General features: G+C 49.9%; 1 protein-coding gene across 1 annotated transcript in view; it reads left to right on the top strand.

Annotated features, from left to right (window-relative positions):
- Positions 1-21,533, top strand: part of LOC144248867 (uncharacterized) — a 552,852-nt gene that overhangs the window by 222,426 nt on the left and 308,893 nt on the right. The window contains 1 exon segment of the mRNA XM_077790845.1: positions 7,414-7,603. Within this exon segment, the coding sequence (XP_077646971.1) occupies positions 7,414-7,603 (190 nt within the window).

The following is a 21,533-nucleotide window of genomic DNA, read 5'->3' as shown; positions in this document are numbered from 1 at the left end:
GACCCAGGATTTGGGTATAAATCAGGTTTCTGTAAGCTAACCAGGGTCCCTTTCTCTCTGGGAGCGGCTCTTAATGAGTGTCAGGGAGAGGTTTGTCCACAGAGAGAGAATGCAAGAGCACCATCATAGAATGCGCTGGAAGACCCTCGAGGAAGGGATCCAACAGCTGAGGGAAGTGGCAGTATTGGAGGTACTCTTTGGGAGGGATGGACGACACAATAATGACCCCGACAAGGTCAGGTGTACGGGACAAATGCTGTGGAGTCTAGCAAATCTTGGGCCATCTCAATACACCACCTTCATTGCAACAATCAATGCTGACGCTCACCGGGAGACAGTGGGTTCTGTTGCCAACAAACTTAGGAATTATGAGAGTATGATTAATGGCCCAATGCAGGCTCATATCTCAGCCGTGATTAAGGAGTTTAAAGAGGAGGTGAGGGAGGAGATAAGGAAGGTTAATACAGCACCCATGAGAGTCACAGGCCCCAGAATCAGCGCCCAACAATCCCCAGCTAGAGAGAGAGGGTACACCCCAAGGGCTAATCTGTGGTTCTTCCTGCGTGACCATGGGGAAGACATGGGGAGGTGGGATGGGAAACCCACTTCTGTCCTGGCAGCACGGGTCCGTCAACTTAAGGAGGGAAACTCTAACCGGGGGAGTTCCACCAAAGTGAAGGTAGCCTCAACCTCCCGTGACCAAGCTTGTGGGTACGATCTGTCAGACCCCCTTGAAGGGACCTCTAGTATGTATGCCCAGGAAAGGAATGATAACCAGTGTTAGAGGGGCCCTGTCTCTAGCCAGGGAGAGGCACGGGACAACCGGATCTTCTGGACAGTGTGGATCCAATGGCCTGGCACATCAGAGCCACAAAAATATGATGCTTTAGTTGATACTGGTGCACAGTGTACTCTGATACCATCGGGACATGTGGGGGCAGAGCCTGTTTCCATTGCTGGTGTGACAGGGGGATCACAACAATTGACTCTGGTGGAAGCCGAGGTGAGCCTGACTGGGAAGGAGTGGAAGAAACATCCTATAGTGACTGGCCCAGATGCTCCGTGTATCCTAGGCATAGACTTCCTCCGGAACGGCTATTACAAAGACCCAAAGGGACTCAGGTGGGCTTTTGGAATAGCCGCTGTAGAGGCAGAAGACATTAGGCAATTGAACGCCTTGCCTGGACTGTCAGAAAACCCCTCTGCAGTAGGACTCCTAAGGGTGGAAGAACAATGCGTGCCAATTGCGACCTCGACAGTGCACCGCCGGCAGTATCGGACGGATCGAGATGCCGTGATCCCCATCCACAAAATGATTCGGGAGCTGGAGAGCCAAGGGGTGGTCAGCAAAACCCACTCACCCTTCAACAGCCCCATCTGGCCTGTGTGCAAATCTGACCAAGAATGGAGATTGACTGTGGACTATCGTGGCTTAAATGAAGTGACTCCACCGCTGAGCGCTGCTGTACCGGATATGCTGGAACTCCAGTACGAGCTGGAGTCCAAGGCAGCAAAGTGGTATGCCACCATTGATATTGCTAATGCGTTTTTCTCCATTCCTCTGGCAGCAGAATGCATGCCTCAGTTCGCTTTCACCTGGAGGGGCGTGCAGTACACCTGGAACTGACTGCCCCAGGGGTGGAAACACAGCCCCACCATCTGCCATGGGCTGATCCAGACTGCACTAGAAAAGGGTGAGGCTCCAGAACACCTGCAATACATTGATGACATCATTGTGTGGGGGAGCACAGCGGCAGAAGTGTTTGAGAAAGGTGAGAGGATCATCCAGATACTGCTAGAAGCTGGCTTCGCCATCAAGAAGAGCAAAGTCAAGGGACCTGCCCGAGAAATCCAGTTCCTGGGAGTGAAATGGCAAGACGGACGGCGCCAGATTCCCACTGAGGTCATCAACAAAATCACAGCTATGTCCCCACCAACCAGCAAAAAGGAAACACAAGCTTTCCTAAGTGCCATAGGTTTCTGGAGAATGCACATTCCTGAGTATAGCCAGATTGTGAGCCCTCTTTATCTGGTTACCCGAAAGAAGAATGATTTCCACTGGGGCCCTGAGCAGCAACAAGCTTTCACCCAGATCAAGCAGGAGATTGCTCATGCTGTAGCCCTTGGCCCAGTCAGGACGGGACCAGAGGTCAAGAATGTGCTCTACTCTGCAGCCGGGAGCCATGGGTTGTCCTGGAGCCTTTGGCAGAAGGTGCCTGAGGAGACTCGAGGCCAACCACTGGGATTCTGGAGCCGAAGTTACAGAGGGTCTGAACCCAACTACACTCCCACAGAGAAGGAAATCTTGGCTGCCTTTGAAGGAGTTCAAGCCGCCTCGGAGGTAATTGGCACAGAAACACAACTCCTCCTGGCACCCCGACTACCGGTGCTGGGGTGGATGTTTAAAGGAAAGGTTCCTACTACCCACCATGCCACTGACGCCACATGGAACAAATGGATTGCCCTCATCACTCAGTGTGCCCGTATTGGAAACCTGAATCGCCCTGGAATTTTGGAGATAATTACGAACTGGCCAGAAGGTGAAAACTTTGGTCTCACTGATGATGAGGAGCAGGTACAAGTGACAAGGGCTGAAGAAGCTCCACCATACAACCAACTACCAGCAGAGGAGACCTGCTACGCTCTTTTCACTGACGGCTCCTGTCGCATTGTAGGGATGAACCAGAAGTGGAAAGCAGCCGTATGGAGCCCCACACGCCAAGTTGCACAAGCTACCGAAGGAGAAGGTGGATCAAGCCAACTCGCTGAGCTCAAGGCCGTTCAGCTGGCTCTGGACATTGCTGAAAGGGAGAAGTGGCCAAAGCTCTACCTTTATACTGATTCATGGATGGTAGCCAATGCTCTGTGGGGCTGGCTGGGAAGGTGGAAGAAGGCCAACTGGCAATGTAGAGGAAAGCCAATCTGGGCTGCTGATATATGGAAAGACATTGCCTCTCGGGTGGAAAAGCTGACGGTGAAAGTCCGTCATGTAAATGCCCATGTCCCCAAAAGTCGGGCTAATGAGGAGCACCGAAACAATGAGCAGGTAGATCAGGCAGCAAAAATAGAGGTGTCAAAGATAGACTTAGATTGGCACCATAAGGGGGAGTTGTTCCTGGCTCGATGGGCTCATGATGCCTCAGGTCATCAGGGCAGAGATGCCACCTACAAGTGGGCACGAGACCGAGGGGTGGATCTAACCATGGACAGTGTTTCCCAGGTTATCCATGACTGTGAGACGTGTGCTGCCATCAAACAGGCCAAGAGAGTGAAGCCCCTATGGTATGGTGGGCGGTGGTCCAAGTACAGCTATGGGGAGGCCTGGCAGATTGACTATATCACACTGCCCCAGACACGCCAAGGCAAGTGCTACGTGCTGACCATGGTGGAAGCCACCACTGGATGGCTGGAGACTTTCCCTGTACCTCATGCCACTGCCCGGAACACCATCTTAGGCTTGGAAAAGCAAGTCCTGTGGAGACACGGCACCCCTGAGAGAATTGAGTCTGACAACGGCACCCATTTCAAGAACATCCTTATCAACACCTGGGCCAGAGAACATGGTATCGAATGGATATATCATATTCCCTACCATGCTCCAGCTGCCGGCAAAGTTGAACGGTGCAACGGACTCCTTAAGACTGCCCTGAAGGCACTTGGTGGGGGAACATTTAGAAACTGGGAAATTAACCTGGCAAAAGCAACCTGGATGTTCAACACCTGAGGGTCTGTCAATCGAGCTGGCCCTGCCCAGTCAGAACCCTTACACACAGTAGATGGAGATAAGGTCCCTGTAGTACATATGAAAGGTATTTTAGGGAAAACTGTTTGAATTAATCCCACCTCAGGCAAAGACCAACCCATTCGTGGGATTGTCTTTGATCAAGGACCTGGTTACACTTAGTGGTAATGCAGAAAGATGGGGAGACCCGCTGTGTACCACAGGGAAACTTGGTCTTAAGTGAGAACTGGGTGCCCTGGGTCAAGAGAGGCAATGAGAGAGTAACAGAGCAGGCAAAGGAAGGCAGGAGAGAAAGGAGGTGTTTTGGTTTGGAAACACAGGTGTCTGCTAAGGAAGGCATGGGCCTCCACTGAATTGGAAAAATGTAGACCCTTTCTTTCAGAATTGTTATAAATTTGAAATTAAGGGCGGCTGTCAGGTAAAAATATGGAACCAGAATAACAGTTTTTTACTAGGGAAGAAAATAAAAAGATAAAAGAAACAATGAAGTGAACTAAAACTACACTGAATACAGAATACAACCTGACACTCTGTTGGACAGGGTGTTGGCCGCAGTCCAATTGGAATTGCAGCTGCAGCCCTCCAGGAGTGTCAGGTGTGGTTCTGGTGGAGAAGTGATCCTGTAGAAAAGGGAGTCTTCTTCTGAAGAGGCAGTGGAAGAGGCAGCTGTTCCTCTGAGAAATCCAGCGCAGAAAAAGCTGTGTTGGTGGGCCAGAATCTCAAGACTAGATGCAGGTAGGAATGCTTGGCTCCTCCCTCTGGGCGAGGCATCTCACAATGGGATGTTACAGTTCTTATCAGTCATGCAGTGACATTCAATAGCCCATTATCAGCAGATGTCTCCCCTGAGGGAGGATTGATTGTGGAAGAGATAAGGAAAAACTGCCCACTTAACACAGGACAACTGCCATACAGATGGCAAATAGAACACATCTTACTTTTCAGTCTGGGACAGGAGGACACAAACAAAATCAGCTGAGAAGGCAGCACTCTGAAAAGCAAACCAGAACTGACAGAAAATGAATGGGACAGAAATCAATAGTTCTGGAAGTTTCATTTGCTATCAAAATAAATCACACTCACTCAGCCCCGCACAATCCTGATCCCACAACCTCAAATTTGGATCTCACTTCTCCTGATCTCCTTGCAACCCCATATCAACCTGGAGGCTGTGGAATTGAGTAATTTTGGCATGGGACTGAGGTGGGAACCAGCCATTTTGAGGTGGGATTCACCTATTTTGGGGTAAGATTTTGGGGTTTTGAGTGGGATTGAGTCATTTTGAGGTGAGAGACAAATCCACCTTGGCTTTTGGAGTGCAAAGATATGGAAAATACTACCAGATATCCCCCAAGAACCAACAGATCCTCCAGAATATGTTCCCAAAGAATAAATTCCACCTCAAATACTTCTTAAATAATGGGACTTTTGACATGTCTGGTCAATAATAATTTTAGTTATTTTTCAGGTGTTTTTAAGTGAAAAATACAAATCAGAAGAAAATTAGGGCCAAATGAAAACCAGAGACCCCTTGAACATGTCCTGGGCTAGAGAAAACAAACTCATCAGAAATTAAACTTAACACTCCATAAAATGCCTTGAGGAATATTTGCTCTTCCCACAAGTCACTTGTGATGGAAATGCAAATAAATCCCAAACATTAATAAACCAACAACAGAAGCAATTCTGTGGCAATTCCAAATTTCATCAGTTCCAGCAGAGCTCCAACTCAGATGCTGGCAGGTTCCAAAAAGAGAAATGTGGAAATTTGGTCCAATACAGATTATTAAAGGAAGGGAAAGGTCTGTGTAACTGTCACAAAGGACGGGGACCAAGAAAATAATGATTCTCATATTTGGAAAAGCCCACAAACTTGTGAATTCAGGATTTACTTGGGAATTTAGCTACCTGAGCTGAAATTCTCATGGGATTTAAGTAGCCTTGTGTTCCTCACCTTGGGGTGAATGATCCTTATCAGTCTCTCTGGTATCATTTGTTCCCTTTCCTCCAGTGGTTTTAACAAACTTTTCAAGGAAGGACAACAAAATATTTTCTTTACACTGGCCACCCACAACAGCCATTTTCCTCATAAGTTCTCCCAAAAGTCGCTCAGAGGAAGCTGCATCTAAGTTTTCAAGAGTTCCTCCAGAAAGAGCCACAAACTCCTCAGAGGAGAGAACCATGCTGTTGTCAAAGGCACTTGGGGTCAGACAACAGTGCCCTGAACTTATTGTGCAAAAATAATGTCACAATCTGGTTAATAAAATTGTTAGAGATATGCCTCTGCCCCAATTAAGGTGCTAAGGAGACCAAATCCAAAGTGGATTGTATTGAACAGTAAATGTGAGGTAGAAAGAGAGATGGCAAGAAAGAGAAAAGGGGAGAGAGCAAGGGGGTGACAGGGACAGAGATCTCCCCTGGGGCAGGGCAAGTGTGACATTGTCCCCTGTGTGTGTGGCCTTCCCAGGGTGGGGGTTTTACACCTGAGCCAGTTTGGGTAAGGGGGGTGGTGTTCACCCCCCACCCCGAGCAGGGATTGCCTCACTGTTTCAGGTTACAGTGTCAGATGTAACCAAAAGTGTTTTCAGTCACCATCTCCATAAACTGTTATCAACAGGTGGGGCAGTGTTCTTTATCTGTTCCATGGCTCAACCCTGATAACGCCCTCCAGGGGCCATCTTCTGTTAATGGGCCATTGAGTGTCACTGCAGGACTGATAAAATTACATCATCCCATTGTGGGATGCTCCGCCCAGGGGGAGGAACCAAGCATTCCTACCTGGATATAATCTCACCCTTGCAACACCACAACCACCTTGCCTACTGCATTCCCAGAGGACAAGAGCTCCATAAGCACCACTGGACCTTCAGAGGAAGACCAGACTCTTCTACAGGATCACTGCTTTGGCAGAATCACGATCATCACTCCAGCCGGACTGCAGCCACCATTTCATCAGACTGCTACCACCACCCTGACCAACGGGGTGTCAGGTTATATCCTGACTCTGTCAGATTAAACCAGTGTTTCTGTATCATTGCCTTAATCTTATATTTTTTACTCAATTGTCCTTCTGGCTTAGACTCTCCCCCTGGTTTGCCCTCAAACCAGTACAAAACTCAATGTGCTCATCCCTTGTTTTCCTCCCAAAACAGGATTTTCCATACCCAAACTTTTGCCAGATGGAGGAGAAGGTTGTGAGGAAGAGGAAGATGCCCTGGGACCCTGAGGCAGGTGAGGAGGAAGTCAGTGCCCCTTTCCCCCTCTCTCCTGCTCTATCTCCCAACCCAGCACAGCCGCCGGCTGCAGGACAGCCCCGCTGCCGGTGCCCTCCTGCCGGGGATGCACTGGGGGGATCTCCTTGCCCTTCCCTGTGGCACGGAGGCAAATCCCATCCTCTCCTTGTCCTTCCTCCCCCAGACAAGGAGCTGCGGATGGAGAGCAGGGAGGAAAAATCCCTGCAGCAGAACCTCATGGAAGAGGCTGTTTTGAGCGGCTCCACGGTGCAGGAATCCAACGGGAAGGAAAAGCCCTGGAGATCCCACAGGAGGAGGGGCTGCAAATCCAGACCAGGTTGCTCTGAGGAGGAAAGATCCACTCTGGGCCAGGAAGGTGGGCAGAGATACAGCCAGAGTTTGGAGCTGTTGGTCACTGGGCACCATAATGGTGGGGAGAAGCCCTACAAGTGCTTGGAGTGTGGGAAGAGCTTCAGGCACAGCAAAACCCTGATCCGCCACCAGATGATCCACACCAGGGAATGGCCCTACGAGTGTGGGGAGTGTGGGAAGGGCTTCAGCTGCAGCTCTGCCCTTGCCACCCACCAACGTATCCACACTGGGGAGAAGCCTTACGAGTGTCCCGACTGTCAGAAGAGGTTTCGTACCAGCTCCAATCTCTTTGTACATCATCGGATTCACACGGATGAGAGGCCCTTCCTCTGCCCTGACTGCGGGAAGGGCTTCAAGCACAGCTCCAACCTTGTCAGGCACCGGCACATCCACACCGGGGAGAGGTCCTACGAGTGTCCCTAGTGTGGGAAGAGCTTCTCAGATCACTCGTTCTTTAACCGGCACCAGCGGAGGCACCAGTAAAGGAAGCCCTGTGAGAATCCCGCCTGCAGGAAGAGCTTCGTGCACTGCTCCAGCTCCATCCCCATCAGAGGACCCACCCTGATCAGCTCCCTGGTGACCACATTCCCTGTGATACACAGAGGGAAGTGGCTGATGTTCCTTTTATTTTTGCTCCAGTTATCTTTTATCTTCCTCCATTCAAAACACAGAAAATTGGGGTTTAAATTAACAAATGCATCAAACACATCTAAAGCCTCACATCTTAGTTGTGTTTTGGGGAATCTTGGATTCCGGGAGATATCTGTGAGGATATGGGGGAGTTTGGGGGCTATTTGGTTTAATTTTCTTTATTTCTTGGCTCTCCAAAAAATGAGAGGGACTGATCTGTCAGCTCAAAACCACTCAGTGCCACTAAAAACTACTGAATCCCACCCCAAAATTACTCAATTCCACTGCCTCTCAGAGTGAAATTGGGTTGCAAGGGGATTGGGAAAAGCAGGATGCAAATCAGGATGGGCATTGGGTGGGGTGGGATGGGTGGGATGGGGATTGGGAGGTGTGAAATGGGGGAGGTACAGCATGAGAAGGGATCATGATGTCCAGGAGGAGTGGGATGGGTTCAGATAGGGATTAGGGATGTGGTCTGTGGTCTGGAATGAGACAGCAAAAATTTGGGGATGATTAAGATAGGGGGAGCCCACTACTGGGTGAGTTTTTTAATAGTCTCCATTAATGAAGAGATGCTGGGGTATCTCACATTCCTGAGGCAGTTTTGGGGCATTCCCCAACTCTTGGAGGGTTTCCTGAGAGCAGTTCCATGGAGCCCCATGGCCAGGGGCGGTTGCCACGGGCATGAGCTCAGAGGTGTGCCAGAGTCCATTGGCTCGGTGCTGGAGAGCAGAGAAATGATGAACGGCCCCTGACATCTCCTGTGTGTGTTTGTGGAGGCCTGTGAGCTTACTGGGGAAAGAACAGTGGCAATCCCCTGGAGAGATGCACTTCAGGCTCTGGACATTCCTCACAGCTCAGCGTGGGGAAACAATCTTCCACCATGGTGCTCTGCAGCACTGTGTCAATTTGTCCCAGTTCTGTGCTCCCCATTGGCTCGTTGGCCTTCCCTACCCTTTTACCCTTATCTGTCCAAGTTCTAGTGAGTTCTCCCTTCCCTGTTTTCCCATTGGTTTATGTCCCTAACAATGAACCCTGGCATTCCCTATTGGTCCCTTCCCTGTCTACCACCCATGAGCCTTCCAACCATTGCATCCCTGATGTTCTTCTCTATCCCCACTTTTCCTGTATTTGATCCAGTTCAGGGAGAGCCTGAGCTCTTTTGTGGCTCTAGGCAGGAAGATGCTCAGGATCTCCCAGAGAGGCTCAGCAGGCAGTAGGATTGTGCCTGCATCTCGCTCTGGAAATACCAGTGGCTCAACTGAGAGCTGTGGGAATGATTTAGAATGCACTGAGAAGGGCCACAGTCCTGCAAGGCTCTTACATCAGGAGCAAAGAGCAGCCTGGAGGCTGGGGAAGGCTGGAGCTGTACCACTGTGTGCTCATCCCTCACCTTCATGGGGAGCTGCCCCCAGAGTTGCTATGTATCACTTTGATGGTTCTCCTGTTGGGTGTATTTTGGAGCAGCTGTTATCTGTGGCTTTTTATGGTGATCCCGTGGAAAGCAGCCACCTCCCTGCTGTGATGAACTCAAAACTAATACTAACTCCTCATTCCCTTTGGTTTTATTTCGATTTTTTAAATCTATTTGTTTGATTGCTTTGCGCGGGTTTGTTTGTTTCTGGGTTTTGTCGGTTTCGGTTTGAGTTTTTTGTTTGCTTTATTATAAGACTCAGGTGAAGTTGGCATAGCCAAACTCAAGAAAATGTACACCAGGCTTGACTTTCAAGAAAGTACTTTTGGCTGGGTTTAATTGAATCCTCCAGGCTCAGGATCACCAGTACATTGGCAGGTTTGGCTCTGCAACATCAGCTTGCCCAGACTCTGCTCGGTGTTTCACAAATGGAGAAGACAATGGATATTGTGCCAAGCTTCCTTTCAAACAGCCAAACCTGCACCAGCATGACAGAAAAAAAGAAAAAAACAGAGACTATATTCACCAATTAGAGCAGAACCAGTGTCCCACCATCTTGCCCTCCACTGTTATTAATTTTGTACATTGAGAGGCAAAGCTATGCCTAAAGCTTCCATCTCCCAGTTCCTGATGCCATTTGACTCTAGCCTGGACTCCCCCTGATCACACTGCCTGCTGTCCACGTGGGGCTGGGGATGCTCAGCCTGGAAAGAGGAGACCCTGGGGAGGCCTCACTGCAGCTCTGCAGCACTGCAAGGGTGCCACAAGAAAGATTGGGACAGGGTGTTGCACAGGGCCTGTGGCAACAGGACAAGGGGGGACGGCTTTCAGCTGCAGGAGGCTGATTGAAGCTGGATCTAAGGAAGCTGCTCTTTGCCACTGAGGCTGCTGAGGCGCTGGCCCAGGCTGTGGATGCCCCATCCTTGGGAACAGAGCTCTGAGCACCATGCTCTGGGGGAACGTTGCTAAGCATGGAACCAAAGGCTCTCTAGCTCAATGGTCATGTCACAATCCATGTCCCATCTGGAACTGCCAGCAGCCAGCAAGCAGCACAACACAACCGCTGGCCCTGGGCTCAGCACATGCTGCACGCTGCTCCTGCTGCTCCTGTCACCCTTCTTTTTCCTGCCCCGAAACCTCATCTCATCAGTCTCCAAAACTGCCTAAGGCCTGGATTGTGTCATCCATCCCTGCAGGATGCTGACATTTGTCCTGAGGAAGGTACGGTGCCATTCCATGGAGGTGGATCCCCCCAGCTGCCCGGGTGGGCTGGAGTTCTGGGCGGATGGGGTGGGACAGGGACCCCACTCTGAGGTTTTGCTACCTCTGCAGGCTGTGGCAGGCAGAGAGGACAAGATGGAGGTGGACACACAGGCTGATAGAGAGGAGAAGATGGAAGTGGATGGAGAAAAGACAGGAGAGGAAGAGATGGAGGTGGACACAGAAATTGATACGGAGGAGGAGATGGAGGTGGATGGAGAGCAGACTGGAGAGGAAGAGATGGAGGTGGATGTGGATGTGGAAGAGGAGATGGACTTGGACATGGAAGAGCACACCGAGGACATGGACATAGATGAAAAAGATGAAGAGGAGGCCATGGTCCTGCTTTGAAGACCAATGCCAGCAGCAGGACAGGCATGTGGTCCCCACAATACAGAGTGGGTTCCCTGCAGCCAGGCTGGGGCGGGGCTGGGCTGGGTGGTCTCTGCTCAGGCCCGTGGTACCCAGTGCATTGGATTCTGGTGGCCATGCCCAGCCTGTCCTGTGCTTGCTTTGGGCCACACAAGCCCCTTGGCAGTGCCTGGGGCCCAGCCCCCAGACTCAGCCAGCCTCAGCTCTGGCAGCAGAGTCCCCCTGTGCCAGCCTGGGGACACACGGAAGAGCCCTCTGTGCCTGACTGCAGTGACCATGGCACCTGCTTTTCTTCCTGAATGATGGAGATCCCGGACAGAGATGGCACCTTTTTGTACATAGTTTGTAGAGTTTGTTGTTGCCTTTAGGATATAGGTTTTAGGGCTTTCTTTTGTCTTCTGTAAATACATTTCGGATATTGTTGTTAGATATGTTCTTAGGTATATACCTTCTATAAACTGTTGTTATTACAAATATTCTTACAAATCTAGATGTGTTCTGTGTTTTCATTGCTGTTCTTCTGTAAATTAACAACCGTGATTTTTCCCACCCCAGTTCTCTTTCCATTTGCTTCAGGCACAGGCAGTATTGGCCAAGATGTGGTTTCAACTTTCTCCAGGTTCCCAGGGCTGGAGGTTCATGGGGGAGCTGGCACAGCCACCCCAGGAGTGGTTGTCCCACTCAAAGGGTCCTACTGACAGAGGTCACTGTCTCCTTGCCGTCTCTCTGGACACCCTGGGTAGCTGCAGGGGCAAATCCCAGCGTGCCCTGTCCCATGGGATCCCATGTTGGGACTCAGTGTCCCAGCCAGGGTGAGCACTGCTTGTGGCCCTGGGCTCAGTATGGCAGGCCTGGTGCTCACACCAGTGCAGACTTCAAGCTGGCCATGCACAGCTCCATGTTTCACCCAAAAATATCACTGCTGCAGCACCTGGGGGTTCCCCAGTGCTGGGCTTTTTATCCCTACTGCATGGAGGATCACATTGCAGTGCAAAGGATGGATCCCATGTGGCATCCAACCTGCCCTGATCCAGGCTGGGCACAGCCTGATGAACGATGAAGACATCTTGCAGGGATATGGAAACCTCCCCTGAGAACCCAGTTCAGGGAGAGCCTGAGCTCTTTTGTGGCTCTAGGCAGGAAGATGCTCAGGATCTCCCAGAGAGGCTCAGCAGGCAGTAGGATTGTGCCTGCATCTCGCTCTGGACATGCCAGTGGCTCAAGTGAGAGCTGTGGGAATGATTTAGAATGCACTGAGAGGGGCTACAGTCCTGCAAGGCTATTACATCAGGAGCAAAGAGCAGCCTGGAGGCTGGGGAAGGCTGGAGCTGTACCACTGTGTGCTCATCCCTCACCTTCATGGGCAGCTGCCCCCAGAGTTGCTATGTATCACTTTGATGGTTCTCCCGTTGGGTGTATTTTGGAGCAGCTCTTATCTGTGGCTTTTTATGGTGATCCCGTGGAAAGCAGCCATTTGCCTGCTGTGATGAACTCAAAACTAATACTAATTCCTCATTCCCTTTGGTTTCATCTGGGCTATTTTAGTCTCTGTGTCTGATTGGTTTGCGTGGGTTTGTTTGCTTCTGGGTTTGGTCTGTTTTGGTTTGAGTTTTCTGTTTGCTTTTTCATTATGCTCAGGTGAAGTTGGCATAGCCAAACTCAAGAAAATGTACACCAGGCTTGACTTTCCAGAAAGTACTTTTGGCTGGGTTTAATTGAATCCTCCAGGCTCAGGATCACCAGTACATTGGCAGGTTTGGCTCTGCAACATCAGCTTGCCCAGACTCTGCTTGGTGATTCACCAATGGAGAAGACAATGGATATTGTGCCAAGCTTCCTTTCAAACAGCCAAACCCGCATCAGCATGACAGAAAAAAAGAAAAAAACAGAGACTATATTCACCAATTAGAGCAGAACCAGTGTCCCACCATCTTGCCCTCCACTCTTATTAATTTTGTACATTGAGAGGCAAAGCTGGGCCTAAAGCTTCCATCTCTCAGTTCCTGATGCCATTTGACTCTAGCCTGGACTCCCCCAGATCACACTGCCTGCTGTCCACGTGGGGCTGGGGATGCTCAGCCTGGAAAGAGGAGACCCTGGGGAGGCCTCACTGCAGCTCTGCAGCACTGCAAGGGTGCCACAAGAAAGACTGGGACAGAGTGTTGCACAGGGCCTGTGGCAACAGGACAAGGGGGGACGGCTTTCAGCTGCAGGAGGCTGATTGAAGTTGGAGCTGAGGAAGCTGCTCTTTGCCACTGAGGGTGCTGAGGCACTGGCCCAGGCTGTGGATGCCCCATCCTTGGGAACAGAGCTCTGAGCACCATGCTCTGGGGGAATGTTGCTAAGCATGGAACCAAAGGCTCTCTAGCTCAATGGTCATGTCACAATCCATGTCCCACCTGGAACTGCCAGCACCCAGCAAGCAGCACAACACAACCGCTGGCCCTGGGCTCAGCACACGCTGCACGCTGCTCCTGCTGCTCCTGTCACCCTTCTTTTTCCTGCCCCGAAACCTCATCTCATCAGTCTCCAAAGCTGCCTGAGGCCTGGATTGTGCCATCCATCCCTGCAGGATGCTGGCATTTGTCCTGAGGAAGGTACGGTGCCATTCCATGGAGGTGGATCCCCCCAGCTGCCTTGGTGGGCTGGAGTTCTGGGGGGATGGGGTGGGACAGGGACCCCACTCTGAGGTTTTGCTACCTCTGCAGGCTGTGGCAGGCAGAGAGGACAAGATGGAGGTGGACACACAGGCTGATAGAGAGGAAAAGATGGAAGTGGATGGAGAAAAGACAGGAGAGGAAGAGATGGAGGTGGACACAGAAATTGATACGGAGGAGGAGATGGAGGTGGATGGAGAGCAGACTGGAGAGGAAGAGATGGAGGTGGATGTGGATGTGGAAGAGGAGATGGACTTGGACATGGAAGAGCACACCGAGGACATGGACATAGATGAAAAAGATGAAGAGGAGGCCATGGTCCTGGGATGAAGACCAATGCCAGCAGCAGGACAGGCATGTGGTCCCCACAATGCAGAGCGGGTTCCCTGCAGCCAGGCTGGGGCGGGGCTGGGCTGGGTGGTCTCTGCTCAGGCCCGTGGTACCCAGTGCCTTGGATTCTGGTGGCCATGCCCAGCCTGTCCTGTGCTTGCTCTGGGCCACACAAGCCCCATGGCAGTGCCTGGGGCCCAGCCCCCAGACTCAGCCAGCCTCAGCTCTGGCAGCAGAGTCCCGCTGTGCCAGCCTGGGGACACACGGAAGAGCCCTCTGTGCCTGACTGCAGTGACCATGGCACCTGCTTTTCTTCCTGAATGATGGAGATCCCGGACAGAGATGGCACACTTTTGTACATAGTTTGTAGAGTTTGTTGTTGCCTTTAGGATATAGGTTTTAGGGCTTTCTTTTGTCTTCTGTAAATACATTTCAGATATTGTTGTTAGATATGTTCTTAGGTATATACCTTCTATAAACTGTTGTTATTACAAATATTCCTACAAATCTAAATGTGTTCTGTGTTTTCATTGCTGTTCTTCTGTAAATAAACAACCGTGATTTTTCCCACCCCAGTTCTCTTTCCATTTGCTTCAGGCACAGGCAGTATTGGCCAAGTTGTGGTTTCCACTTGCTCCATGTTCCCAGGGCTGGAGGTTCATTTAGGAGCTGGCACAGCCACCACAGGAGTGGTTGTCCCACTCAGAGGGTCCCGCTGACAGAGGTCACTGTCTCCTTGCAGTCTCTCTGGACACACTGGGTAGCTGCAGGGGCAAATCCCAGCGTGCCCTGTCCCATGGGATCCCATGGGATCCCATGTTGGAGCAGGGCTGAGCCTGCGTTGTCCTGCCGATCCTCATCCATGGCTCTTCCCTGGGTAGCCCCAGTGATAGTAAAAGGGTTTTAAAATCATAGGGATTTAGGGTTAACAGGAAAAATAAGCTTAGTACGCCCTGGAAAAATAAATACCCTAAGCACAAGAAGAACTTGTACTCGCTACAACTGCACCTGTGTAGCTAGTACATGATAAATGGTATAATAGTTAGATGTGATGATTGTTTAGTCATTAAATATAATTACTGTTTAGTCATAAGAATAATCATGAGAAACTGTGGTCAGGAACCTAAGAAAGATCACAAGAAACTCATGTCAATGTATATAAAAAACAATATAAATTTAATAATTAATATGTGAGTTATGTAACGATAGAATATAAAATACGTTCAGCTTGAAAACCATGTTGGAGTCAGATTTGGGTCTGTACCCCTGACTCCCAGAGCTCTTAGTAAAAGCACATGAATATAATCATATCCTGTGATTATGTGTATTCCGGAACGCTAACACCAGGGCCAGCGAGGGTGCACTGGGCTGTGGGCAACCCCTGTTCCTGGGCATCCTGAGGGGCTGGAGCAGCCTGGAGGCAGCCTCAGCACAGGGGCCTCGGTCCTACATGGACCAAGATTTCCTTTGGAAGCCCCCTCTGTCACCAGACTCTGGTACAAGCACAACACAAATTGATCCTCCTAGTTAAAGGTGTGATGTTCATTGGCACAAATTTGTCCCTTGGACTTTCTAGCACAGCAAATGTCAGCACTTGTCATCCCTGTTCTGCACTCCCTGCTTGGGCACCAAAACATCTGAACCTGACAGAACATCTTTAATTAGCACCAACCTGCAGAGAGCTGCAGGGGAGAACCCACCCCCAACCACCAGAGGAACACTTGACATTGATAACTGGGGGCAGAGGTAAAACTAAAGTATTTTAATGCCAAGAGAAGGATTATTTAAATTGCTGAATTCATTCTCCAAGAACAATAATGAAAGCTTTTGGTCTCCTCACCTGACATAGATGTGTATTGCTGAGGTGTGCTTCTGGGTTATGTCTGATTTTAATTCATCTGTTCAGAACTCTGATGCTGATCCTGGCTGAGGTGCAGAGATGATATTTCAGAGCCAGATGAGCTCAGCACAGTTTGTGCAACGCAGAATTTCCAGACCCAGACATTCAGACCATGTAAACAGAGACTTTTTCATCTCTGTGCAATGATCTGTATTAGGACCTCACTGCTGTACCACTGACTTCTCAGAGCTGGCCCCTTGATCCAGCTCTCCCCAGTCACTGCACAGACTTCACTCCAAGCGGTTTCTGATAGAGTTCAGTAGCACCTGGGGTTTAATCCTGGTTTTTCTTCATCTTCTCCTGAGCTGCCTCCAGACACGCTGTGTGGGCACTGTCTGACGGCACCAGCATTAACGTCTCACCTCCCTGACACTGAGGTTCATGTCACAGCTTGTCATCAAAAGCAGCAAATAAATGATTCCCACTGGGTCCCACACAGCTCTGTGGGGACTTTGTGTGGCTGCACTTCCAGCACCAGCCCTGGTGCACAGGAATTTCAGGAGGAGATACAGAAGCAATCGGCCATTCACACAGAAAAACATCACTTTGCATGGCCCAGATCCCCACAACACAGCAGACTCTGGTAACCCACACTCTGCACTTTTACTTTCACCTCTGTGCCTTACTTTGCCTCTCACTAAATGCCTCCCAGTTTCCCTCATGCTCAGGTTCCCAAGATCATGACAAGCAGCACTGGGAGCCGGGAGAGAGGATGGGAATTGTCCCAAGGCTCGACAAGATTTCTCTTCTCAGGCCTGACAATTCCAGCCAAGGAGAGAGGAAAAGCTTGCATGAAAGAGGTGTGAAATCAAAGCAGTAAGCAAACTTAGGTTCAGTGAGGGAAGCTGAAGAGGTTTTCAATGTTCAGAACAAGATTAGCAGCTCCAGACACAGGAGGGATGCATCATTTTCCCTGCTATAACAACTCTGTGATGCAAATTGCGACTCAAATCCTCCTCCCCACCTCTGGGACCTCTTCAGCCACAAACGTGCTGCTGAATTTTTAAAGCAATGTGGAAGCTGGTCAGAAAGGTGGTTTGCAAATAAAAATCCCAGAGGACAGTTTGGAAACACCAGCAGGAGCAAAGAGAGGCAGAGCCTGGCCCCTGGGGTGCAGCACAGCTACATGACACATGCCTGAAACTCTAAGAAATTAAAGAACTTGCCACTTTTTTATCTCCCACAGGAGGTACAGAAGGTAACTTGAAAAAAAATGGAAATGCCTGCAGCCTCCTGCCCACGGAGGAATAACACAGACCAAAAGAAAAAAAAAAATTAAAAAGAGAGAAAGAAATTGGACTTGCTCACGGAGGAAAGCCTGGCAGCAAGTTTTATCCCCTTTCAAAGCATCTCCCTGGTTAGGATACAGGTCACTGCTTCAGTTTTTACTTGCTGTGTAAAAAAAAAGGACCATCCCATAGGTTTGTGCCTGAGAAGTCAAAGGGAATTCCCATGCCTTGAGCCCATCTGTCCCTCTGTGTGTGTGTGTGTGCAGTGTCTTCTCCCAGGTAACAACCAACAGGACAAGAGGAAACAGCCTCAAGTTGCACCAGTGGAGCCCTAGATTGGATATTAGGAAAATTTCCTCACCAAAGAGTTGCCAGCAGTGGCACAGGCTGCCCAGGGCACTGGAGTCACCATCTCTGGAGGCATTTAAAAGAAGTGTGGATGTGGCACCTGGGGACATGGTTCAGTGGTGAGATTGGCACTCCTGCAGGAGTGGTTGGACTCCACAAACTCTGAGAGCTTTTCCAAGCTAAACAATTCTTGCAAAGCTCCTTGACTCAGTGTCCCAGCCAGGGTGAGCACTGCTTGTGGCCCTGGGCTCAGCATGGCAGGCCTGGTGCTCACACCAGTGCAGACTTCAAGCTGGCCATGCACAGCTCCGTGTTTCTCCCAAAAATATCACTGCTGCAGCACCTGGGGTTCCCCAGTGCTCGGCTTTTTATCCCTACTGCATGGAGGATCACATGGAATGACAAAGAATGGATCCCAAGTGGCATCCAACCTGCCCTGATCCAGGCTGGGCACCAGCAGGGGAAGGTGCAGTGCAATGTCTGCACAACCCAACCAGCCATCCTTCCCCAGCCACTGGATGAGATGGAAAAACAGGTGGGGAGCGACTCCAAACTGCACTGTCTGATTTATCTTAGCCAAAACCAGCACTGGGAGTTGTTGGGAGAAAGGGAGAATTCACATGTTTGGTGACATGTGGAAGGGCCCTGATCAGATTCACAGAGTAAGGAGAAATTCTGCATCCCTGATTTGCAGTATTTGCAGCTAAAAATCACACCTGTCTGCCCAAGTAAAAGCAGATGTTCCATAGAGAGCTGGGTGGGATTAGGTAACAAGCAGATATGAATAGGAAAGCAGCAGTATGTTACTTCTGTGTACTTCTGAATGATGTTGCTCAAGACTGAGCTGCATAGTAATAAGAAATGGAAAAGCAGTGATGAGAAAATTAATAGACGTACTCAACAATGGAGATGAGATTGGATTCTGGTTTGAGGCAGGACTTGGTTCCAATAAAATCTGCTGGGGAAGAGGCCTGGCTTAAACTCGCATTGCTTGCTTTCCTTTGAAGAACAACAATATCCAAAATATGACAGATGAATATTCCTGGGGTAGAGGTTGGTAATTCAACTGCAAACCTCAGGAGAGGAAGGATTGCAGGAACCACAAGAGGAAGACAAATTGTAGTCTCATAAAACAACAGAAAAGTCCAGTGCCTGTGTATAAATATACAGTGCTTGTGTTGAATTATTCCAGGAAAATGCAAGTCTGAAGTGAATCCCAGGTGTTTGACTTCACGAAAATTAGCAAGCCCTGATTCAATTTCCTTCCCAGATGGTGAATATGAAATCCCTGGGCAGATGCCTCAGTTCCAGGTGTAGGTGGAGTTACTGTATCCAGGAACCTCTCCTCTGCATCTCCCATTTTTCTGAAAACAAGTCCACACAGTGGCCCCAGTGGCCAGCACGTGTCACCCTCTGAGCTGCACTGGCTGAGATTTAGATTTCACTCCAACTGAAGAAGAACAAAGGCTCCTTTGTGCCCATACCCAGAGACAGAGCCCAGAACAGCTTTCAGCAACTGTTTGAGCACTGCCCAGGTCTTTATCAGAACAACCTTAATTGATGCTGGAAGGGATTTAAAGGGCAAACACAGGTGGCTCTAATCCCCTGCTCACTTAACCTCGGCAATGTAGCTCTTCTTTTGGCCAAGTTCAGCAGCCCAGTCATAGAATCCTAGAATGGTTTGGGTTAGGAAGGAACTAATGACCATCTCATTCCATGCCCCCTGCCTTCCACTATGCCAGGTTGCTCCAAGCCCTGTCCAATTGGCCTGGAACACCACCAGGGATGAGGCTGCCACAGCTTCTCTGGCCAGTCTGTTCTAGGGTCTTTCCAACCTCACAGAAAAGAATTTCTTCCCACTCTCCTTCTAAACCTGTCCTTTGTCAGGCTGAACCCTGCAGAGTTGTGTTTGCACTGTATATCCCCTCATAATGCTTTGTCCCTCCATATCCCCTCTTTGTACCTCTTTGGTTCATCCCAGCTTCCCCATCAGTACCTGTGTGTCCATCAAACCCCAACCCATCCCCCTGTCTCCTCCCAGGTGATGTGTCCATCACCTGGTGACCCTTCCCCTTTGTCCAGATCATTCCCCCAGGGTCACCAGGTAGCTGGACCCTGGCTGGGACTCCTCCCCGACCCCTTCCTCAGGGGTCACTCTGAGGCCTTGCCCCCCGAGAGCCTCTCCCATGTCCTTCCCCCGCTGGCTGTTCGGTTTTCCCTGCCCCCCTATACCTGGCTGCTCTGGGCAGGGCCCTCTCTCTCTTGCTCCGGAGGCCCTTCGAGGTCAGATGTGGCCTGGGATCTCTCCAGGCCCTCATTAAACTTTGGAACTAATCCTGAGGGAGAGAACCTCTTTCCTTTGCTTGTGGGACCAGCTTGTCTTTGGACTCACGTGGGAGCTTCTCCAAGCCTCCTGGGATCCAAGGAGAAGTTCCTTCCCTCTGCCCGCCTCGCCCCACTGCCCAGCTGGCCGGGCTCCACAGGGAATCTGTCCCCGTGGATTCGAGGGTGGGACGCAGCACTGGGGCTCTGTGGTTTCCTTCCTGTAGAAAAGAACTGTCCCTCTTGCGCGGGTGCTCTTGGCCTCAGGCACTTGACCACTCTAGAGGGACACAGGAGCTCTGTGCCTGTGGGAACTCAAAATGTCTCTCAGACATTTTTAGAGGTTCCAGGCCTTGGTCAGAAGCATTCTAGACCCTGGCAGACAGCTGAAAAACAACTGTGATTTTGAGTTTGAGCCATGGAATGAATTACCAACTTTGGAGGTGGAACAAGCAATCACAAAAGGTTAGATAGTATAGTATAAGTAGTTACGAAGTAGAGGGGAAATTTTTTTAGTATTGTACAGGGGGGTTTTAGCACATGTACAGGGGGGTTTTCACTTTGTACATGGGGGTCAGAAGTTCTAAGATGGAGGAAAGTGGGCTGATCCCATCCTTCTTCCTTCTTCTTCCTTGCCTCCATGTTCTTGGTGATGTTGGCACTCACAGATTGGTTTAGAGTAGAAAAACACTTGGCAACGTAGGTAATAGGTATTGGGGAATAATTGTAAACATGTTATACGTAATATATCTTATAAAAGATAGCAGCAACCCTGGGCGGAGAGAGAGACGAAGAAGACAGCAGATAGAGAGGATGTCAGGGTGTGTGTGTGCCTCTACCCAGGCCACTGATCAAATAGCCGCAGTCCAAGAACATAATCTGTTAGATAACTAGCAATAAACTGCCTTGAGACCGAACAGCTAAGCCTGCGGAGTTTTTCTTTGGAAGCACGGGTTGGAGGAGGAATTTCACCACCACATGTGGCCCCAAAACAAGGCTGGGGTTCCCACATCTGGCGTCCCTTGGCGGGCATCAACAAAAAGAAGAAAAAGAAACATCAAACAACCTCCAACCTTCATTGGCAGAAAAAGAAAGAAGAAAAAAAAAGAAGAGCAGTACACACTCTCCGCATTTTCAAGAAGAGAGGGAGCGGAAAGCTCAAGATAAGAACCTGACCTTCACCAAGGCATTTCGTCTGGAGGACAGCCAGGAGGAGAGAAACCAGAAGCGCGCCTGGGATTCCTCACCTGTGACCTGCTGGACGATGGACAGTGCCATCTCCGGACTGACTTCATGCTGACTCAGCTTTTGGTGAGAATGGTTGAAATTAAGAACATGGGGAGGGAAGGAATTTTCCCAAGGACACACCAAAGACTTTTTTTTAGCCCTATAGGGCAAAACTTCTACCCATCAGGTAGAGACAGCCCAAATGAAATGAAAGCTTTGTTATCATAGGTGCGGTGTAGTCACTCGCACACAGATATATATTTTTTCTTGGGATTGAATTTTTGGCAAAAGATCAATAAGTAACTTTATTACTGAGCCACAAAAGGACAAAAAGATAAGACTGCTGCAAAACTTTTGCTTTTAACAAGGACAATATTATAGCCAGCTCTACAGCACGGCACGTCCAGCCGGACAGCTGGGGTTTCTATGGGAGCACAAAGGGGGAAGATCGCCCAGCCAGCAGCTCGGGGCAGTTTTCCTCACCACAGATCCAGGGG

This window comes from Lonchura striata, unplaced genomic scaffold (assembly GCF_046129695.1).
Source record: "Lonchura striata isolate bLonStr1 unplaced genomic scaffold, bLonStr1.mat Scaffold_99, whole genome shotgun sequence".
NCBI lineage: Eukaryota > Metazoa > Chordata > Aves > Passeriformes > Estrildidae > Lonchura > Lonchura striata.
This window is presented reverse-complemented; position numbering and strand designations above follow the sequence as displayed.